General features: G+C 44.4%; 1 protein-coding gene across 16 annotated transcripts in view; it reads right to left on the minus strand.

Moving 5' to 3' along the window:
* The window catches only part of PPIP5K2 (diphosphoinositol pentakisphosphate kinase 2), a 620162-nt gene that overhangs the window by 410168 nt on the left and 187099 nt on the right, over positions 1–22895 (minus strand). For all 16 annotated transcript variants that reach the window (XR_003852104.1, XM_029572559.1, XM_029572550.1 and 13 more), the window contains one exon: positions 5736–5822. Coding sequence is in view for 15 of the 16 variants with exons in the window: in XM_029572559.1 (XP_029428419.1) it covers positions 5736–5822 (87 nt within the window). In the remaining variant the exon portion in view is untranslated. The remainder of the gene's footprint in view (positions 1–5735; positions 5823–22895) is intronic.

Raw genomic sequence — 22895 nt, forward strand, 5'->3', positions numbered from 1 at the left:
GTATTGTCCGTTTGAATCAGAACATGCTTGTGTGAAAGGCAGTCCTTGACGCATGCAGAGCATAACGTATAGCTCGAAGTTCCAGGAAATTGATTTGAAATGTTGCTTTGAGTTTTGTCCAAGTACCCTGGGTTTGGAGATTGTCTATGTGACCTCCCCAACCTAAGGTGGATGCATCTGTAATTAAAGTTATCTGTGGGACTGGTTGTTGGAAGGGTGGGCCCTTGCGCAAGCTGTCTCTGTTGATCCACCAAAGGAGAAAAGAACATAGTTGGTGTGTTACTTGAATTGGAGAAGACAGTGGTTGAATGGCTTGGATCCATTGTGACCTTAATGTCCACTGGGTTATTCTCATGGCTAGTCTTGCCATAGGAGTGACATGAACCATGGAGGCCATGGTGGCCTAGTAAAGTGAGAAAACTGATGAGCTGTCGCTTGTTTCTGCGAGTGTAGCGAGTTTGCCAACAGGGAGAGTGTTTCTGCCTGATCCTTGGGTAGGAAAGCTCTTGAAAGGATGGTGTTCAATTCTGCTCCGATGAATTGAAGCAGGTGAGATGGAATGAGATGGGCTTTTGGTAATTGATGAGAAACCCCATCGATGAAGCAGAGTAATTGTTTTGCTGAGAGAAGTCAGAGCTCCTTGTTGAGATTGACATCTGATGAGCCAGTCGTCCAGATAGGGGAAAACATGTACACTTTCCTTGTGTAAGTGTGCTGCTACTACTGCCAGGCATTTTGTGTACACTCTGGGAGCTGAGGCAAGTCCAAATGGTAGTACTCTGTACTGAAAATGTTGATGACCCACCAGGAAACACAGATACTTCCGATGAGGAGGGAATATTGGAATGTGAGCGTAAGCGTCTTGCAGATCCAGAGAACAAAGCCAATCGCCTGTTTGAAGAAGGGGGAAGCATGGTGCCTAGAGAAACCATCCTGAACTTTTCTTTCTTTAGAAATTTGTTGAGATTTATGAGGTCTAGGATGGGATGTAGGCCTCCGGTTTTCTTTGGAGTGAGGAATTAACGGGAGTAGAATCCTCTGCCCTGCTGAGTCTGGGGCACCGGTTCTATGGCTCTGGCTCTCAGAAGGGTGGATAATTCTGCTTGTAGATGAATTATGTGATTTTTGTTTAGCGAAAGAGGTTTTGGAGGAGAGTCTCTTGGAGTTGAGAGGAAATTGAGTTGGTAACCTCGTGATATTATTGAGAGTACCCATTGGTCTGTTATCTGTAACCAATAATTGTAGAAGGAGGAAACTTGACCTCCTACTGGCAAGTTCGGTTTGGGATTGTGGAGATGGCTTTGCTCTCTGGTGGTGGCCTCAAAAACCTGCAGCCGGTCCCGTCTGCGGGGGCAGTTGAGGCCTAGCGGCTCTAGGCTGTCTGGGTTGAGATCTTTGTTGTGGACGAGAAGATCTGCCCCTGGATGCTGGTGGATAATATCATCTCTGCCTGTAGAAAGGTTACCTGGTTTCTTTCCTTGTTTGACAGCAAGACATTAAGAGTCTTACGGAACTGACGACAATTGGCGCAATGTCTCTGTTTGTTCTTTAAGTTGGGCCACTGCGTCCTGGACCTTCGACCCAAAGAGGTTGTCACCTACGCAGGACAAATCCACCAGATTCTCTTGTACCTCAGGCCTGAGGTCAGAGGCTTTTAACCAGGCCCAGCAACGTCACTGATTCCTGAAGCTGCCACCCTTGAAGATGTATCGAAGTTGTCGTAGGCAGCCCGGACTTCATGCTTTGCAGCTTCAATAAAATGGAAAATGTCATACTGCCTCTGTATCGCTCCATGAATATTGTGTACAATTCTGGTCGCCACATCTCAAAAAAGATATAATTGCGATGGAGAATGTACAGAGAAAGGCTACCAAAATGATAAAGGGAATGGAGCAGCTCCCCTATGAGGAAAGACTAACGAGGTTAGGACTTTCAGCTTGGAGAAGAGACGGCGGAGGGGGGGATATGATAGAGATGTTAAAATCATGAGAGGTCTAGAACGGGTAGATGTGAATCGGTTTTTTTACTCTTTCGAATAATAGAAAGACTAGGGGGCATTCCATGAAGTTAGCATGTGGTACATTTAAACTAATCAGAGAAAGTTCTTTTTCACTCAAGCACACACTTAAACTCTGAAATTTGTTGCCAGATGATGTGGTTAGTGCAGTTAGTATAGCTGTGTTTAAAAAAGGATTGGATAAGTTCTTGGAGAAGAAGTCCATTACCTGCTATTAATTAAGTTGACTTAGAAATAGCCACTGCTATTACTAGCAACGGGAACATGGAATAGACAGTTTTTGGGTACTTGCCAGGTTCTTATGGCCTGGATTGGCCACTGTTGGAAACAGGATGCTGGGCTTGATGGACCCTTGGTCTGACCCAGTATGGCATGTTCTTATGTTCTTAAGTCCTTTATGTATAAAGGCTTGAGCTGCATCCTGTTACTGTTGAGGTAGGGAGTTAGAAAGTTCCAGCATCTGCTTCCATAGATTCCTTTGGTACTGCGTCATATAAAGTGATAGGACGCTATCCTGGAGTTGAGCATAGCTCCTTGGAATACTTCTCCCTAAAGAGTCTAGAAATCTATAATCCTTCCCAGGTGGAGTAGAGGAATGAGGTCGTACTCTTTTGGACTTCTTTTGACCCGACTCAACTACTACAGATTGATGCGGTAACTGTGATTTTTGATAACCAGGAACATGTTGGACAAGATATGTAGTGTCCACTCTTTTATTAATAGGTGGAACCGATGTTCCCAAAGCATATGTTGTAACTCCAAAAGTACTTCATGGACAGGAATGGCCAGGACCTCTTTTGGAGGATCCATGAACTGTAAGATTTCTAAAGTCTGCTGTCTTGTATCCTCCTCAGACACTAAGTTGAAAGGGATTGTGTCTGCCATGACTTTTATGAAATTTGTTAAGGACAAGTCTTCTGGTGGAGACTTCTTCCTGCCTTCAGGAGAAGGGTCAGACATGAAGCTTTCCGATGAAGAATCAGTATGTTTCTCTTCCCATGAGTTGTATGGCACTTCTTTGGAAGGAGAAGTAGGAGAAGATCTCTGTGGAAGTGATGGAATCAGTGGTCTAAAGAGTCCTGAAGGCCCCTGGTGAGGATCTTCGACAGGTTTATGTCCAGGAACATCTCCGAGTCCTGCAGGTTTAGTAGGGATAAGCTGCAGTGGGATGGCACCGACGAGGATGTCAAATCATTCATTAGCATTTGGAATAATGCAAATTCTGGTTGCCCTGGAGCCCCAGGTAGTGTCATCGGTGCTGGTCCTTCATTGGAGGTGGCCCCGGCATAGGTGCGGTCACCGGCATCGACAATGGTGTCTGCTTCGGCGAGGGCATCGGCTCAATTCCTCCGTGGTAGCTGATGTAGGCAGAGCAGCTACACGTGGTGGCGTTATCGGTCCTACCACAGAGTCCTGTGGAGGTTCGATGTCTGGCACCTCGACAGAAGGTGAACGCCTCGGTATCGAAGGCTTCTGTGTTTCCTGTAGGCGAGGCCTCATGGCTGTTGACTTCTTCAGGGATAGTAGAGATTCCGGAATCGAAGGATGTCGATGCCGATGTTTTGACTGATGCTCAGACGCTGATTTAGTCGATGCCGCCGATGGGGGTCGGTGATAAATGGTCCCCTGAACCTTCCAGACGACGTTTTTTTTTTTAAGGATTATTCTTTTTGAAGCTCCAGCCGGAGACGAATGAGTGGACGTCGATGGGGAAGGTAAGAGTTGAAGATGGAACAAATGTTCCATCTTTTCTTGTCGTGCTTTCCGACCTTTAGAGGTCATTTCTTCACATTTTGGGTAGGATGAGACATCATGAGACTGGCCCAAACAAGTACACACTCAAGGTGTGGATCCGTAATCGACATGGTCCGATTACATTTGGGACATTTTTTGAATCCCGTGGCCATGATACCTCGACAGCTGTCGATGGATATCTGACGAAAAAAAAATGTTCTAAACTCAAATGAGTCGGAAAGGAATTAATCTACTCACCGGCCGGTGATAACGAGAGAGACCCCGATTGTGGGAGAGAAATTATTGAATTTTGATCTGATTTTTAGTCAGAATTGTGTGAGAATGTAACACAGGCTCCTGCTCCACGATGCCAAAAGCAGCGCGGAAAAACGAAGACTGAAGAGAGACCCCTGTGGCTGAGAATATCCTAGCATGCTGGGCATGCTCAGTGTGCCAGTGAAAAGTTTCTAGAAACTTTGACAGAAAGTTTTCCGTGATAGGGCTCCATCAGTGATGTCACCCATATGTGAGGACTAGCAATCTGCTTGTCCTGGGATAAACAGTATTAACAACCAGCTAAAGTATTGCCCAAAAGAAAGCCATCTAACTATTAGATAAACTAATTACTTTCTTTTAAATCTGCATTCACAAAGGATGAATGTAATTTTTATGTATGTAAACTTCTACAATAGGAAGTAGATAATCACTGGACTTCCCATAACACTTCACATGCTACAGAGCAGCTTGTAATAATTTTCTCTGCTTACAGTTAGGGACCTTCTTTTTAAGCTTATTTTATTTTGCCTGGATATTTAACCAAAATCTCTACTTTCAGTTTTTAAAACTGTACTGCATTAACCATTTATGTATTTTGCACTGTATAACTTAGATAAAACCAATCCTACAATAAAAACCATTAAGCTATGTAAACATACTTATGACTTTTGAAATATTCCTGGTGGTTTATTCTAAATGCCTTGCAAATATCTTCTCATTTTTGTACATATTTTACATTCTGCTGTCTAAAAAATACAACATAAAATGCATTAAAGTTTCTTCTATTAGGACTTAGAGTTGTCCAAATACGGGGCTCACGTTTGGCTTAAATTTCCCTGTAAATGTTTAACCGACTTACACAATATATTACATCCTTTCATTGTGAAAAAACAATTATAGAAATATTTCAAAAGAAATTAAGAATAGAAATGTAAAAGTCTTGATTATATAAGTTTTTCCATTCTTTGTCATGGCAAACCCAAATTAGCTCCGGTTCAAAATCACTCACACACAAACACACACACACCACAGGGAAGAGGGTAGCTATAGTGGGATATCCCAGCAATAAATCCTTCCAACTATTTGATGATGAATTACATTTTTTGAAGACTGTCAGATCAGTGAACAAATCCCACTTTTGCAGAATCATCAAAAACTTACCAACATACTCAAGCTAGCAACTTAAAAAAAAGTTAGTTATTTCTACAAAAAATGTTCAAAATAAATGCAGTTTTAGAGCCAGTAATTTCCTCCTGCTGTTTTGAACTTCCAACTAAGTAATGGTTCCAGAGCTAGAACCTGGCACTAGAAGCCTTCATTTGCAGCTCCATAAGGAATTTGTTCTTTTTTTTTTTTTTAAATCCCTCCAACTTGTTTTAGTCCAGTCACTGTACTGAGTGTCTTCAGCTGGGAACCATACACTGGCACTCTCTCTGGAACCTTGCTATCATGGGCTCTAAATATGGCCACAAGGTTTCACAACTGTACAATGACTGACACCCTTCCTCCCTCCAGGGTCTACTATTTCTGCATCTGCAATATTCCCAGCCCTGGCCAAGTCAGGGAGTAGAATACCCAAGTTAGGAATCAGGCAGACCAAATTTGTAGCTTAAAGTACTGGATCAACCACCTAAAATACAGGTAAGGCATTTCTTCAGAATACTCAAAGTACTTAATTATGAAAATATTTATGTAAACCTAGACTCACTTTTGATGTCTTACTTCCATTTTCATTTTTTGTTTTGGAGTTCGATCACCATGACGTATAACTGCTATCACACATCTGAGCTCCATCCTAGAGAGAGAAATAGAATCCCTCAGATAATTATTTCTAAATTTTGTATAACCCAGCATCATAATAGAAGTAATGCAATACTTTGATAGAGTTTAATTTTAACTAAAATCAAGTTCCTTCTTATATTCCTTGGTATCCTTCACCCAGTCTGAGTGCCAAAGACTATTCTAGAAGTAGCACTCTGATGATTAAGTGCTAAATGGAGCATGATGACATCCTGTCAGATTAAAAGATACCATGTAAATTCATACACAAAATATAGCTTACTTGTTTTCATACATAGTGATTATACTGAAAATAGACTCCTTCATACTTAACCTAAATTTGCAGTTAACATTGTTATCAAATAGGGCCAGAAACACATCCCTTGGAATTAGAAAGTATACCTCTTCATCAAGGAAGGATATTTTCATGAAGTCCTCAAGTGGCTTGGTTCCACTGGGAATTTAGAGTCCACTGGGCTGGTCTCCAATGAAAATGAGCCACGAGATTTAAATAAACTGTGGAAGCCATAAAACTTTACATTCTCAGCATAGACAAAGCTAATGTCAGAGTTACTCCTTCATCCACTATAGCCACTATCTTGGAGGTTTCTGTTGGTGGAAAGGCAAGCCACAGTATGCACTGTGTCTAGCAGACTCCTTATAAATTTCATTTGGGGTGTTAAGACTCAGATTGTATTTGACGAATCCTAGTGACTGCATCACACAGACTGATCTACATGGATTTGTCCACTCCTGTAAGATATACTCTTGGCAAGCTAATCGTCCAAATAGGAAAATATAAGAACCTTTAGTCTGTGTAGAAAGGCTACAAAGACTCCAAGATATTTTGTGAATACCCGCAGTGCTAATAGATGTGATACTTCCCATGAGCGTGCTCTCTGTATTAGTGAAGGCATCTTTAAGATTCAGGAAACACAGCTAGTCTCCATTATTTAAAACATAGAAACATAGAAAAATAGAAATGACGGCAGAAGAAGACCAAATGGCCCATCCAGTCTGCACAGCAAGCTTCACACTTCTTTTTCTCATACTTATCTGTTTTCTCTTGGCTCTTAGTAACCTTTGGTTCTATTTCCCTTCCACCCCCACCATTAATGTAGAGAGCAGTGATGGAGCTGCATCCAAGTGAAATATCAAGCTTGATTAGTTAGGGGTAGTAACCACCGCAATAAGCAAGCTACACCCATGCTTATTTGTTTTACCCAGACTATGTTATTCAGGCCCTTATTGGTTGTTTTTCTTCTCCCCTGCAGCTGAAGCAGAGAGCTATGCTGGATATGCGTGAAGTATCAGTTTTTCTTCTCCCCTGCCATTGAAGCAGAGAGCTATGCGTGAAGTATCAGTTTTTCTTCTCCCCTGCCGTTGAAGCAGAGAGCTATGCTGGATATGCGTGAAGTATCAGTTTTTCTTCTCCCCTGCCGCTGAAGCAGAGAGCTATGCTGGATATGCGTGAAGTATCAGTTTTTCTTCTCCCCTGCCGTTGAAGCAGAGAGCTATGCTGGATATGCATTGAAAGTGAAGTATCAGGCTTATTTGGTTTGGGGTAGTAACTGCCGTAACAAGCCAGCTACTCCCCGCTTTTGAGTGCAAATCCTTTTTTCTCCACATTTCCTCTTGCCGTTGAAGCTTAGAGTGATGTTGGAGTCGCAGTAACCATGTGTATGTTTATTGAATAAGGGTATTATCTCCAGGCAGTAGCCGTCATTCTGGCGAGCCACCCACTCTTCATTGACGTCCTCTTGACTTTATGGATCCACAGTGTTTATCCACGCCCCTTTGAAGTCCTTCACAGTTCTGGTCTTCACCACTTCCTCCGGAAGGGCATTCCAGGCATCCACCACCCTCTCCGTGAAGAATACTTCCTGACATTGGTTCTGAGTCTTCCTCCCTGGAGTTTCAAATCGTGACCCCTGGTTCTGCTGATTTTTTTCCTACGGAAAAGGTTTGTCGTTGTCTTTGGATCATTAAAACCTTTCAAGTATCTGAAAGTCTGTATCATATCACCTCTGCTCCTTCTTTCCTCCAGGGTGTACATATTTAGATTCTTCAATCTCTCCTCATAAGTCATTCGATGAAGACCTTCCACCTTTTTGGTCGCCCTTCTCTGGACCGCCTCCATCTTGTCTCCAGATACGGTCTCCAGAACTAACACATTACTCCAGGTGAGGCCTCACCCAAGGACTGTACAAGGGGATAATCACTTCCCTTTCTTACTCGATATTCCTCTCTCTATGCAGCCCAGCATTCTTCTGGCTTTAGCTATCGCCTTGTCACATTGTTTCGCCGACTTCAGATCATTAGACACCATCACGCCAAGGTCTCTCTCCTGCTCCGTGCATATCAGGCTTTCTCCCCCCATTGAATACAGTTCATTCAGATTTCCACTCCCCATATGCATGACTCTGCACTTCTTGGCATTGAATTTCAGCTGCCATATCTTCGACCACTCTTCCAGCTTCCTTAAATCCCATCTCATTCTCTCCACTCCTTCCGGTGTGTCCACTCTGTTGCATATCTTTGTGTCATCCGCAAAACGACAAACTTTACCTTCTATCCCTTCCGCAATGTCACTCACAAAGATATTGAAAAGGACTGGTCCCAACACCGATCCCTGCGGTACACCGCTTAAAACCGCTCGCTCTTCAGAGAGAGTTCCATTTACCATCACACATTGTCTTCTGTCCGTCAACCAGTTTGCAATCCAGGCCACCACCTCGGCACTCACTCCTAAGCTTCTCATTTTATTCACCAGTCTCCTGTGCGGGACCGTGTCAAAGCTTTGCTGAAATCCAAGTAGATGACATCGAGTGCTCTTCCTCGATCCAATTCCTTGGTTACCCAGTCAAAAAAGTCAGATTTGTCTGACAGGATCTTCCAATGGTGAATCCATGCTGCCTCTGGTCCAGCAATTCTCCTGACTGTAGATAGTTCACATATTCTCTCCTTTTCAACAGTGACTCCATTACTTTTCCCCACCACTGAAGTGAGGCTAACCGGTCTGTAGTTACCAGCCTCTTCTCTGTTCCCACTCTTGTGAAGCGGGACCACCACCGCTCTCCTCCAATCACTCGGCACCACTCCCGTTTCTAGGGATCTATTGAACAGGTCACACAGCGGACCCACCAGCACATCTCTGAGCTCCCTCAGTATTCTGGGATGAACTTCATCAGGCCCCATGGACAAAGGGTAACCATCTTGAATATTTCATTTGCTCAAAATATTGTTCAAAGATCTTTGGTCTAGAATGAGTCAGAATGCTCCTGTCTTAAAAGGAATCAGGAAATATCATAGGCAAAATTCTTTCCTCTTACACCATAGAAACAAGCTCAAATCATTTTGGCCTATAGAGAGAGAGAAATGCGATTGTGTGTGAAGGGGACAAAAAAAACAGACTGAAGAACTCATGTGGTAACAGCGACACAGGAAATCCTGTGCATGCTCAGACATGATTTTCTTTTGAGCTTGAGAAAGAGGATGCAGGGCTACATATTAAGATGACATCACCCACTTGTGTGGCTGATTTTGTTCCTCTTTGTCCACAGAAAAGACACATGTAACTCTAGCCCAAGAAACCACTCCAAGTAGGTAGGAACAGAACCCAGTGCTAGAGAGAAACCTCAAACCTGGGATCTTCCAAAAGAGAAATACTTGCACTTGAGCCCAACAACTTGAGTCGAGTTCTCTTGTCAGGCAAAAGAACACATTCTGGGAGCCCACAAATACACTAAAGAATAGAAAGGAATCAAAATATTTTTTTTTCACATAACTCAGCTGATGGAGCTGCGAAGAGGTCCACTTGCGGTGTTACTCCAGAGTCGGAAGAGACAATGTATTGTGCTGGAGTGGAGAGACCATTTGTGAAGTTGTAGGTGACTCCTAAATAAGTCTGCAAAGATATTGAGATTTCCAGAAGAAATACAGCATTTAAATTAATCTTCTTCACAATCGCCAAATTCTATGTTTTACATGCTCCCTTGAAAGTTTTGCAGATCCCAACCCCCTGACCTATACCACTTCTGTTCCCCACAGGTTGAGCCTTTGGGTTCCAGGAGCTGGCAGGGATTTAGGAGATAGCCCCACAGGGATGTTAGGAAGATAGAGTCTGGGACCCCGGCTGAGATCAGTGCACACAGTTACCAAGGTCCCACTAAGGGTCAGGGCAGACAGCGAGCATGGCACAGTAGAGTTCAGTAGCAGAGGACAGTGGCAGACAGTAGGCAAGAGATTAGTCTGGGTCTGTAGCAGAGGTCCATAGGGGTGTGCATTCGTTTTCGACATATTGGCAATCCGCAACGTATATGTCCCTATTTGTTGTATTCATGGGGAAGCAAAACCTATCGTAACTCCCACGAATATAACTTATCATCCGTTCCATACATTTGGCAGTCCATGCTTTTCTTTGCCGCCATTTGCAATCGGTGGATGACATTTGGGTGTATCCAGAGCCAAAAACCAGCCCTTTCCTGTGAGTCATCAGTGACCTCACAGCCCTGTCAGAGTGGGTTGGACAGGTTGGCATGGACACCGGAATGCAACGTATCAGCGATAACATTTTTGAAATGCACTGAATGCAGTCAATTGCGCTGTCATTCAGTGCTCGGTGACGATTTTCCTGCTGACCCAGCACTATATATACTTAAGCACGCGGCGTGCCACGCACTTTCTTGTAGGGGTGGTGTGGGGAGGTGGTCTCTGCAGAAGGTGGCTGCACTCAGAGCTAGACTGAGTTCAGAAATTTGTATTAATTGCTAGCTAGGCTAGTTACTTAAGAGCAAAACATATTTATTCTTATTTTGCTGCAGTGCCAGCTAGCCCTGTGTTTGTTTTTTAAACAGTTTATTTAGGTGATCTGAGACGGGCTCTCTGTGCAGGGAGAAGAAGCTGCTAACAGTGACATTTTATTTAATTCGCCATCTGGGATAGGCAAAGCACCTTGACAGTGGGCACTGGGTAGTTTAGCAGACTGAACTTTATTATTGGGACAGTCTGTTGCAGTGAAATCCCCAGTCTGCCTCTTTTGTACTTACAAGCAAGCTGTGTGTGCACACCACACATTATTACATTAGTGCATAGCAAGGCACTGTGACAGTGGGCAGCCAGTAGGCACTAGGCAGTGACATTAAATCCATAATGTCAGGGAAAGCTAGATGTGGTCGAGTGATTGGGACTGGCAGAGGAGGCACTTCAAAAGGCACTAGTGTCAGAACCCCATTAAAGTTAAAAATGGACCTGTTTGCAATCTAAACTCTTTGGAGGGGCAGGCCAGTTCCATCCAGAAAAAAATGAAATCTGACCATGAGGTGAGGGAAGGGGAGGCTGAGTCATGCCAGACAAAATGTTGACACCCAAAAGCATCAGGGGGGGACAGAAGTCTCGACTAAGACTTAGCATTGACAATTGTAGCGCAGTCACTGTTTGCTTCTGACTCAGGTGAAGAATCATCTTGTGTGGGATTCTCATCAGAAATGGAAGTAGTAATAGCTGACGAAGCTTTAGGAGGATCAGTTAGTCCCGTCTTAGCCTCCACTTCAGTGCAGCAGCAGAGAAGAAACTGATGAGGAGGAGGAAGAGCAGTCAGCACAGGCACAGAGGATGACTGAGGTTCCTGGCATTGCTTCTCAGGGTACACCCCACTACCTCAGCTCCATTGCCAGCATCACCCCCAAGGCTTTAGAGAAGGGAGGATCACGAAAGACATCTGCAATCTGGAGCCACATTTAAGTCTTGGATTAACCCACGTTTTGTTTGGTGTAATTACTGTGGCAGGGCTATTAGCAGGGGCAAGCAAATGGGACATCTTATCTCATTTTGGCATGACGCATCATATGAAGAGGCAACACCCAACAACAGTACTGCCATCTGGGAATGTGTGGCAAGTTACAGTCAGAGGACCCCTTCCAAGCCAGCATAAAGTGGTTCAAAAGCAGAGTCAGCCCATGCCCTCATCACCTTCTAGCAGTCAGGTGGCAGGCCAGCAACCCCCTGATATGTTGCAGAAGCGACAACCCCACCATGGAGGAAATGGGTGGAGTGTAGTAATGCTATTCCCGGGGTAGGAGCAGGCAGCCTCAAATGTTGTAACCAGGACCATTGGGGAAATGATTGCCCTGATGACAAGCCCTTGCAGTTAGTGGAGAATGTGGGTTTTCAAGCATTTTCTGAAGGGTCGTAGTTACAAATTACAAAGTCCCCTCCAGAACCACATTTAGCAGAAAGGTCATCCCCAGCCTGTACAAGCAGTGTCGCAGTCGCATCCAAGCGCTGCTAGCTAAGGCACAGGGGAGTGTGCATTTCACCTGCGATATCTGGACCGCCATGAATGCTGCACACTCTTACCTCTCCCTGACAGCACACTGGTGGGACCTGGCTGAGGCAGGGGCAGGCAGCAGTTCTATTACTGAACAAGTATCAGGGTGGAGGTGGGCTTTACTGCACATCCACCTGACGGACCAGGCCTATACCGCAGCCAATATTCTAGCATGCATCAGACAGATGCTGGAGGGCTAGCAACTACACCAGCGAGACAGAAATCCTCAGGCAACGTTCTTTGTCACACACAATGGTGCAAACATGGTTAAGGCAATAAACGACAGATGCTTTAAGAACATCCGATATTTTGCACACACTCTGCACTTGGTAGTGAAGTCAGCTCTGGGGTTGGATTCCAATGACAAAGAGAATGAATACCTGCATAGGTTAATACAGAAGTGCAGGAACATAGCAGCACACTTCCACATAAGTGTGAAGGCGGGGCAGGTTTTCCGACAAAAGCAGACTGATTAGGAGATGCCTCACAAGCGTCTCATTCAAGACATTGCCACCCAGTGGAATTCCACCTTTATGATGCTCGAGAGGTTAGTGGAGCTGCAGACACCCCTTCATGAACTTTCTGGTACAATGGACATAGGTGTGCAGAATCCCCTAGGGCATCATGATTGGTTAGTCATGAGTCAGCTGGTAAAAATCCTGCAGCCCTTCAAGGATGTCATGGAGGAGCTGAGTTCCAGAGTGCCACCTTGGCTGACATCTCTATAGTTAATTTCCTGGATGAACATTTGGAGGTCTTTTTAACAGGAAGCGGGAATGAGAGTTGAGGTGCTGCATGTCTGGACGTTTTGCAGCAGCAGGTGGAAGAGAGATTAAGGCCTTTAACAGAACAGAACACATACATGCTTGCCACCGTCTGTGATCCCCGTGTGAAAGGGAAACTCTCCCTACAGTACGATTGTCTCTTATTGGTGAAGGACCTGCTGTTAGAAACATCCCGTGAACAGGAGCGCCATAGGCAGAGAAAGATTAGGAGTGAAGCAGAGGTGGAAACAGCGGGCACGTCAGAGAGTTGTGCTTAGCCCAAGCAGGAGCAGCACTCTGTCAGCGACAGATAGTACCTCCTCCTCCTCCACTTCAGAACGCCAAAGGCATGTTGCCCATAAAGATTCATCTGTTGGTGTGACGAGCTAGAGAGAAAGCAGCTGGCATGACTGACTCTCAGCCAACCCAAGCAAAGGAGACACCAGCACAGCTGTCAGTGACACGGTATCTCTCAGAGCCAGAGAACATGCAGACAGATCCGCTGGCATATTGGGCACACAAGTCCACGGTCTGGCCACACCTAGCAAAGTGGCTCAGTGATAACTGTCATGTCCACCAACCAGTGTGCCCAGTGAATGTGTCTTTTTCAATGACACGGGATATCATTTATTTTATTTTTTATTTATTAAAGGCTTTATATACCGACTTTCTTGATACATCATGAGCCCCTCACTGCTCAAGGCTGGCACCAGAGTGATGGAAATGCTAATGTTTTTGAAAGTAAACCTGCCTTTGCTTGGGTTTCCAAATTTTCCCTGTGAATGGCAAGATGAATAAAAGCAATTGAAAGCCTTGCAGCAGCTCCAACTGCCTCCTATGCTCCAGATAATATAAGCACTGCAGCACATGTACCTGATCTGAAACGCTGTGCCTGTCCGTCCACTGTCCAGGCCGTACGTCCTTACAAGGGCCTGACCTGGAAGGCTGTGCCTGACCATCCACTGTCCAGGCCGTACGTCCCTACAAGGGCCTGACCTCCAATGCTGTGCCTGTCCGTCCACATTTGGAATGCAAGAACATAAAAAGCCGACTTAAGATGTTTGGACCTTGCATATTTCATAAGTTCAATATTTTTCATGACCTTGCCAACAGTAATGTTTCAAGTATTATTGAAAACTGGTGGTAGTTGCACTCTAGTTCATCTTCTGTGTTCCCATTGTTTACAGAGGCACTGTGTAAACCACAAAGTCAACATAGGCTGATACTGTAGATTTTGACTTGGGTAGCAGTTTTCTTATTCTGAGAGCTCTTCATGTTCCTTTGTCATCAGCTGAAGTGCATAAGTAGAGTTAATAGCTTCTGGGTATTCAAAAACAATCTCCAGCTCAGTTCTTGCTTCACAAATGGCAGTCTATTGCTCTAAAAGCATCCTCTGTTGAATTATCTTTCAGAAATAAAAAAGATGCCATTTCCTTCTGGCAGTGAACCAGTTCAGGAAGAAGTGACAGGTCAAACCACAACATACCTGCACAAAGGAAATCCTCGATTGAGGTGCCTGTTCGTCCAGGCCTCATGACTAAGTGGGCTTGACCACTGTCCTCGATTGCTGTGCCTGTTCGTCCAGGCCTCATGACTAAGTGGGCTTGACCACTGTCCTCGATTGCTGTGCCTGTTTGTCCAGGTCTTATGTCCTTAAGTGGGCTGACCTCTGTCCTCTATTGCTGTGCCTGTCTGTCCAGGCCTTATGTCCAGTCCCTACAGCTGAAACCCTCGTTGCAAAGGGAAACCTCAGTCTCTGGCAATTCAAACTAGTAATCCTTCACACATGGATCCTTAAATAAAACAAACAGTTTTCTTTAGTTTCAGGGCAGAGAAGAGAACTTCTCTGTCTTACTTATGAAGTCATGATCTGTTTGCAAATACTTAAATCCTAACAATTTTGTACCATTATCCACTCTAGAGGCCAACATATTCCAGGGAGCTCTTTCCCGCTCAAGGAAAGGGAACTCTCCCCGGTGTTGCAGCCTCTCTCTTAGCACCGGTGACCCATGTTGAACCGCTGTTCACATGGCACCCTGCTCCACGTCGCCACGCTTTGAAGGCTCGTGCTCCAGTCTAGGGGCCAACCCATTCCAAGGTAGCCCTTTTCTGCTCAAAGGAAAGGGAACTCTCCTGGGTGTAGCCTTATCCAGCCTGTATCTATCTACCCTCTGACCCATGTTGAACCGCTGGTTAAATGGAAACCTCCTCCGCCTCGGCCTTGAAAATTCTCGTTTGTATATCTGCTACGTCCACCAGATTTTTAAAAGACCAGCGAGAGCTCACTAGATGCCAATGGAAACACCCCACTCTAGGGGCGAACCCATTCTAGGGAACCTTTCCTGCTCAAAGGGAACTCTCCCCGGCTGTAGCCAGCCTGTATCTACCCTCTGCCACTCTACCTTGCTGCCATACACCAGATGACTCACTCAACTCCTTGTGGTGTTCTTGCTACTATCATGGTTCCTCTTTGTGTTGGTGCTAGACTTTCTACTTGCTATGTTCCCCCTTCATTGTGCTGTAGGATGTTGATACTACTTGTCTTGCCACTTTGCCTGTCGTGCTGCCTTCGAAGGTTCATGCATCTGTTATTGGTGCTCTCTTTTGAAGCTGTGGTGTGTTTTTGACACTCTCGCTGCTGCTTTGCACCTCTATTAAAGCACTCTTGCCGCTCCTGGTACCCCTTTGCCCCTTTAAAGTACCTTAGGCTATTCATGCCACTTTGTCACAGTCTAAGTATCTTGGAGCTCTTTTATTCTGATGATTGCTCCCCAGATGTTTCATCAAAATTGATAAGAAAACCCCAATTCTGCAGCCAAAAATAGGCTGCAAATACTTCCCCCATTCACTTTAATGGGAACCGGAAAAACGAATGCACGTATGAACGTATCAGGGGCGCCATTGAACGAATCCAACGAATTGCCCGCCGACAAATACGAATACCGAATCGGATGAATCTGTAGCCTCTGCAAATCCCTAGAGATCCATACTAAGCAAACAAACAAAGGATCAGGATGGGGAAAGGATGGATGTAAGGCAAGGTGGACTGGAGGCAAAGAAGGATCAGGAGAGCAACAAACACTGCTAACGCAGGAGGACCTGTTGCTTAGGCGATTTGTTGCCCTGCAGGCTGATGTCATCAAGAGGTGCAGATTCAGAGCTTCCGAGGGACCTATAAGAAGTGCGACCTGCATTCACCTAAGGAAGCCTTGGTGCATAGCATAGAAGACGCATTGGCACACTCGGAGGCTTGAAGGCGGGTCACGGTCAATAGCATTCCTGCCGCGCCGGGCTGGGCAAGGCATCCTGGGGGTGAGTGCTGCCGGTCGTGGGCTGCCGGTCGTGGGCTGCCCCCATGACTGGCAAATATTACAATATTGCTAACTTGATTATCCATCTAATCTATACTATAGTTCCTTTCAACCATGCTCAAAAGACAAGGAGTGCTTTGAATATGGCTCAATTCTAGAAGGTTTGTATGAAGGTATTTTTCTTGGGCAACCCCAAGTTCCTTGAAAACAAACCACATTGAGACGAGCTCCTCCACCTTGTGTGAAGGTATCCATAGTTAATATCTGAGTTTACAGAGAATGAAAATACTGACCACAAAGATGATCTGAAAGTTGAGTTCCACCAGTGCAGGGCACAAATGAAGAGTTTGGTGATACCCAAGGTCTTACAGAATAAGGGAGTATACTGATTCTAACAAAGTCTCAAACCTGACTCATATGTAGACTTACACAGAGAATGACAGACTACCATATTGCCAAACATTTTCATTAAGGACCTGACTGATACTGATAGTCAGCTGGACAAGATGCAACTATGTGGATTAGAATCTTCTTTTGTAGGGGCAGTAAAGCTTTCCTTTCTGCATATCCAAGTAAGCAACAAAAGTTCAATTGCTGTGTTGAAGTTAGGTGGGACTTCTGAAAGGTCACTATAAATCCAGCAAGATTAAAGTGTCTAGAATATAAAATGTAGTTTGCTTTGCTTCTTTCGAGGATCTGCTTGATATTAACAAGTAGTCTAGATATGGAAAGACTAAAACATTGTTCCTTCTCACATGGGCAGCTATAACTGCAAGGCACTTGAACACTCCTGGAGCTGCCAACAGGCCAAATGGTGATACACTGTACTGAAAATGATTATGGTCATTACAAAGTGAAGGTACCTCCTATGATTCCTGTAAATGGCTACATGCATGTAAAGCATCCTTCAGATCTAGGGTTGTCAGCCAATCCCTGATTTACAGATGAGGGAAGATTGTACCAAGGGAATTAATTCTGGATTTCTTTTCCCTTTTGAAAGGTTTCTTAAATCCAGAATGGAACAAAGAATTCCTGACTTTTTTGGGATTGGTAAATAGCTTGAATAGAATCCCTTTCCCTCTTTCTGTGATTGGACTGGTTCTATTGCATTTTTCTGCCAATAGGGAAGAGAGTTCTTTTAGGATTCAATGCTGATCTCGGAATACTAGATAAGGGTGTGGAGGATTCACTGGGGTAAATTTTGAAAACTTGGGCAAGAACATTAGAGATCTGTTTTTAGAACCCAGTGATCTGTCAAAATGAATCACCATTGGAGGTAAAATATGCAGCTTTCCCCTTCACTGGAAAAGTCTGTAAAGGGAAAAAAAAACAGTGGTAGTCAAAATTGTGGGCCAGAGTTCTTAGGTGATTACTGAGTAGGCCTTTGATGAGTTCTGTCCCTGGGATAAGCTCTTTGTTGTTACTCTTGCGATTGCTGATGCTGTTGGAAAGGTTGTCTATAATAAAGGTAAGGTTGATATCTCCTTAGTGAGTAGTAATGTTTCCTTATCAGGTAGTTGTTGATATTTTGTGTATGAAGACTGCTCTGCAGTAGCTTCCTCAAAAATATGCGAGGCGGAGCAAGGATCTTTAATGAGATCTACAGCTTCTTTCACTTTGTTATTGAAAAGATTTTCTTATGAGCATGGAGTATCTGCCAATATGTCATGCACATCTTCTCTTAGGCTTGTTGCTTACAGCCAAACGAGCATGCTGGACCCTATAGTTACAGCTGAAGATCTTGATGACTTATCAAAGGCTTCATAAAATGATTTTATTAAATGTTTTGCACATTCCTTCAGCTTCACTGAGATGTAGCATAATTTTTTTCCTTGATGTTTGATGAAAGTTCTTGACATGTCCATCATCTGTAAAATAATATATAAATACTGGGCCATTTGGAAATGGTGTGCTGAAATTTATACAGCAACTTCTTACCTGCCCAATTGCCAGACATCTGTCCTGACTGCTGACAATTTCACACACACAAATCAGAAGCATAACAATTAAAATCAAAAATTCAACTGTAGTATTGCTGACTGGAACATCTCTCTCCACAGTATCCAATTTTGTATCTTTTTCAGGAAGTGTGTTGGAATGCGTTGATTTCTTAGGATTTTATTGGGTCACTCCTACAACCACAGATTCATGAGGTAGCTGAACTTTACACCGATCTTCTTGGCCAGAAGAGATGTGGAGAGATGACCAAATTTTAGATTGAAGGTCTTGAAGAGCTTTGTAAATCAGATCATAGCTTGCTTAGCTGTTTGTTTATACTTTAGAATTCTGGAAAATTCTTTTTGATTTTGCTTAGTCTAGATTTAAAGGTATGCAATCTGCCATTTTTTGAATGAAAGAAGAGTAGGTCCACTTATCCTGTGGAATAGTACTTCTAACTGGCTCCAGTAAAGGTTCAGATGACTTCTAAGGAAAATGAACTTCTAAATGGCAGATGCAATTTAATGTAGACAAGTGCAAAGTAATGCACATAGAGAAAAATAATTCCAACTACAGGTGCACGATGCTAGGTTCCAATAACTATGCTAGGTTCCAATAACTTTGCCATGTTGGCAGGCTTCTTTATTCTCTGTTAACCACTATCACCACTTCACTATTCCAAGTTATATCTAGTCCCTGTTTTATTGTAACTGCTATGTTTTTTTCTTTTTTGCACCTGTTAATGTTATTATTATTCTCTGTTGTCACACCCTGTTAATTGTAAACCGGCATGATGCGATCCCCTTCGCGAATGCCGGTATAGAAAAACTCAAATAAATAAATAAAATGTTAGGAGTCGCTACCCAGGAAAAGGACATTGGATAATACTTTGAAAAACAAAACTGAGAATATCATAATGCCCTTGTATAGACCCATGATATGACCATACCTTGAATATTGTATGCAGTTCTGGTTGCTCCATCTCTGAAAAGCCATAATTTACAGAGAAAAAGTACAGAGAAAGGGATGGGAAATCTCTCTTATGGATAGGGAACTTCGCATTCAGTTTTTTGTTTTTTTGTTTTATTCTGCCTAGTAATTTCAATGTTATAATAAAAGATGTCAGTAGAAAAATGATACAATAAAGGAGAAAAATCAGTTAAAAAAAAAAAAAGATCATTTTTACATGGATTTCTTTTTTATTCTAACATTGAAATTTTCAGAAAAAATAAAATAAAAACTGAACATGAAGGTCCCTACTTATGGAGAAACGCTAAATGGATTAGGGCTATTTAGCTTGGAAAAGTGACAAGAGGGGATATAGCAAATGCTGCTTACCTGTAACATGTGTTCTCACAGGACAGCAGGATGTTAGTCCTCACATATGGGGTGACATCACAGGATGGAGCCCAATCACGGAACGCTTTTGTCAAAGTTTCTATAACTTTGACTGGCACCTACTGGGCATGCCCAGCATGGCACTAAACCTGCGGCCAACAGGGGTCCCCCTTCAGTCTTGTTTAAAGCTACAGGAACTGCAAAAAAATAAAATAAGAAAATGTAACGAACCCAACACCGCAGGGCGGCGGGCGGGTTTCGTGAAGACTAACATCCTGCTATCCTGTGAGAACACCTGTTACAGGTAAGCAACATTTGCTTTCTCACAGGACAAGCAGGATGGTAGTCCTCACATACGGGTGAGTACCGAGCTGAGGATGTCCGAGAAATGTACCAAATGTACCCAAGATGTGCCATAGGCACAAGGACTGGGGTGAAATTTGGTAGAGGGCATCCTGAACCCTAACGGGCAGACGGAAGGGTGTTGGTACGTCAAGTTGTACAAAGGTTCAGCAAGACAGACTGGCCGAAGATGGAATCTTGTCTTCCGGCCTTGTCTAAGCAATAATGGGCTGTAAAGGTATGGAGAGAACTCCAGGTAGCAGCCCTGCAAATGTCAGGAAGCGGCACCGAGCGTAGGTGTGCTACCGAAGTCGCCATGGCCCTCACAGAGTGAACTTTAACACGGTCTTGAAGTGGAATGCCCGCTTGCTGATAGCAAAAAGATATGCAGTCCGCTAACCAGGAGAAGAGAGTCTGCTTACCCACAGGCTGCCCCAATTTGATGGAATGGAAAGAGACAACCAATTGAGTGATTTTCCTATGGGCAGCTCTACGGTCTAGATAGAACGCTAGAGCCCGTTTACAGTCAAGGGTATGCAGAGCCTGTTCTCCTGGATTGGAGTGGGGACTGGGAAAGAAGGTTGGTAGTATAATGGATTGATTAATGTGAAACTCCAATACTTCCTTAAGTAAGAACTTAGGTGAGTGCGGAGTACTGTCCGGTCCTGCAGAAGTTTAGTGTAAGGCGGATAGGTAACTAGGGCCTGTAACTCACTAACTCTGCGAGCAGATGTTATTGCCAAAAGAAAAATCACTTTCCATGTGAGATAGCGAAGATCACAGGATTGGAGAGACTCGAATGGTGGTTTCATGAGCAGACCCAAAACCAGATTGAAGTCCCAAGCAGGGGCTGGAGGGTGCAGTGGAAGCTTGAGGTGAAGCAAGCCCTTCAGAAAACGTGTTACGAGGGGTTGTACTGAAATAGGAACATCCCCGACACCTCTATGGAAGGCGGCTACCGCACTGACATACATTCTGATGGAGGAGGTTTTTAGACCTGATTCTGACAAGTGCCAGAGATAGTCTAGAAACTTCGTGGTGGAACAGGTAAAGGGATCAAGGGATTGAGAAGAACACCATGATTTAAACCTGTTCCATTTGTAAAGATAAGATTTTCTTCTGGAAGGCTTCCGTGAAGCAATCAGGACACGGGAAACTGAGTCCAAAAGATTAAGTGGCTGAAGAATTAACCTTTCAACATCCAGGCCATCAGAGACAAGGCCTGAATATTGGGGTGGCGTAGGCACCCGTTCTGAGTGATCAGAAGCTGGTCTTTCCCAAGGGAATGTGCCTGCAAATGGAGAGCTCCTGAAGTATTGGAAACCACACTTGGCGAGGCCAGTGAGGTGCTATCAGGATCATGGTTCCCTTGTCCTGACGTAACTTCACGAGAGTCTTTGAGAGAAATGGAAGTGGAGGGAATGCATATAGGAGACTGGTTGACAATGAGAGGGAAAACGCATCTCTTGGCTGATAGTATTGGCTGCGAGTGAGAGAGCAGAAGTTCTCTACTTTGCAGATTTGAGGTTACACAAAGAGGTCTATTTGAGGGTAACCCCATTGTTGGAAGATTGAGTCCGCTACTGAGGAGTTTAGAGACCACTCGTGCGGTTGGAAGGTGAGACTCAACTTGTCTGCCAATACGTTGTCCACTCCCGGCAAGTAGGTGGCCCTGAGGTACACTGAGTGGGAGAGGGCCTTCGCCCAAATCTGTGCAGCTTCCTGACACAGAAGGTAGGATCCTGTGCCTCCCTGTTTGTTGATGTACCACATGGCTACCTGGTTGTCCGTCTGGATCAGGATGACTTGATTGGACATGCAATCCTGAAATACTCGGAGTGTATCGAATTGCTCGCAGTTCCAGGAAATTTATCTGCTGTTTGGCTTCCTCTGGAAGTCGAGAACCTTGTGTCTGGAGATCGGCCACATAGGCTCCCCACCCAAAGTTGGAAGCATCGGTGGTTAAAGTTATTTGAGGGTTTCGCACCTGAAAGGGCGAGCCCTGTACAAGATTGATGTGATTCGTCCACCAAGCGAGAGACAGAAGGAGTGAGTCAGTGATGTGGACAACGGCCGACAGGAGCTGAAGGGACTGAGTCCATTGCGACCTTAGAGTCCACTGCATGACTCTCATGGCCAAGCGAGCCATTGGGGTGACCTGAACTGAGGATGCCATGTGTCCTAGGAGGATGAGAAAACGATGAGCAGTCGTCGAGTGTTGAGACTGCAGCTGATGCACCAGAGACACGAGAGTGAGGGCTCGTTGTCGAGGCAGGAAAGCCTTTGCTTGTAAGGTGTCCAAGTCTGCCCCAATGAACGATAAGGTTTGAGATGGGACTAGGCAGGATTTGTCGTAGTTGACGAGAAATCCGAGTGAAATTAGAGTGTTTAAGGTGAGATGTAGGGATGACAAAGTGGCTTGCTGAATTGGAGCCCTGATTAACCAGATAGGGGTAGACGTGAACACCTTGAGTCCTGAGGAAGGCGGCAAACACAATGAGGCATTTTGTAAAGACTCGTGGTGCAGACGCTAGGCCTACGAGAAACCTCAGGTATTTGCGATGAGATGGAGTTATCGCAATATGAGTGTATGCGTCCTGGAGGTCGAGAGAGCAGAGCCAATCTCCTCTTTGTAGAAGAGGAAGAAGCGAGCCCAAGGTTACCATCTTGAACTTTTCTCTCTGAAGGTACTTGTTGAGGGCTCGTAGATCCAGAATTGGACGAATGCCTCCCAATCTATTGGGTATTAGAAAGTACCGGGAATAGAACCAAAGACCTTGCTGAGGGAATGGTACTGGTTCTATTGCTCTGGACTGGAGTAGGAGGAAGACCTCCTGGAGTTATTCTGGAAGAGACTGAGGCATGGAGGCTGTCAACTCCTGTATCTGTTTAAAAATGACCCCATTATATTGGGTCATATAGAGTTGGTAAGCGGCAATTCGGAGGATCAACATTGATCCTTGAAAGACTCGGCGACCAATGGCATCCAAAAACTTGTTTCTTCCCAGGGGAAAAGAAGTGTGAGGTTTCAACCTTTTTGCTCTCTTTTGCGCAGATTCAACCATCAC

This window comes from Rhinatrema bivittatum, chromosome 1 (genome assembly GCF_901001135.1).
Source record: "Rhinatrema bivittatum chromosome 1, aRhiBiv1.1, whole genome shotgun sequence".
Lineage (NCBI taxonomy): Eukaryota > Metazoa > Chordata > Amphibia > Gymnophiona > Rhinatrematidae > Rhinatrema > Rhinatrema bivittatum.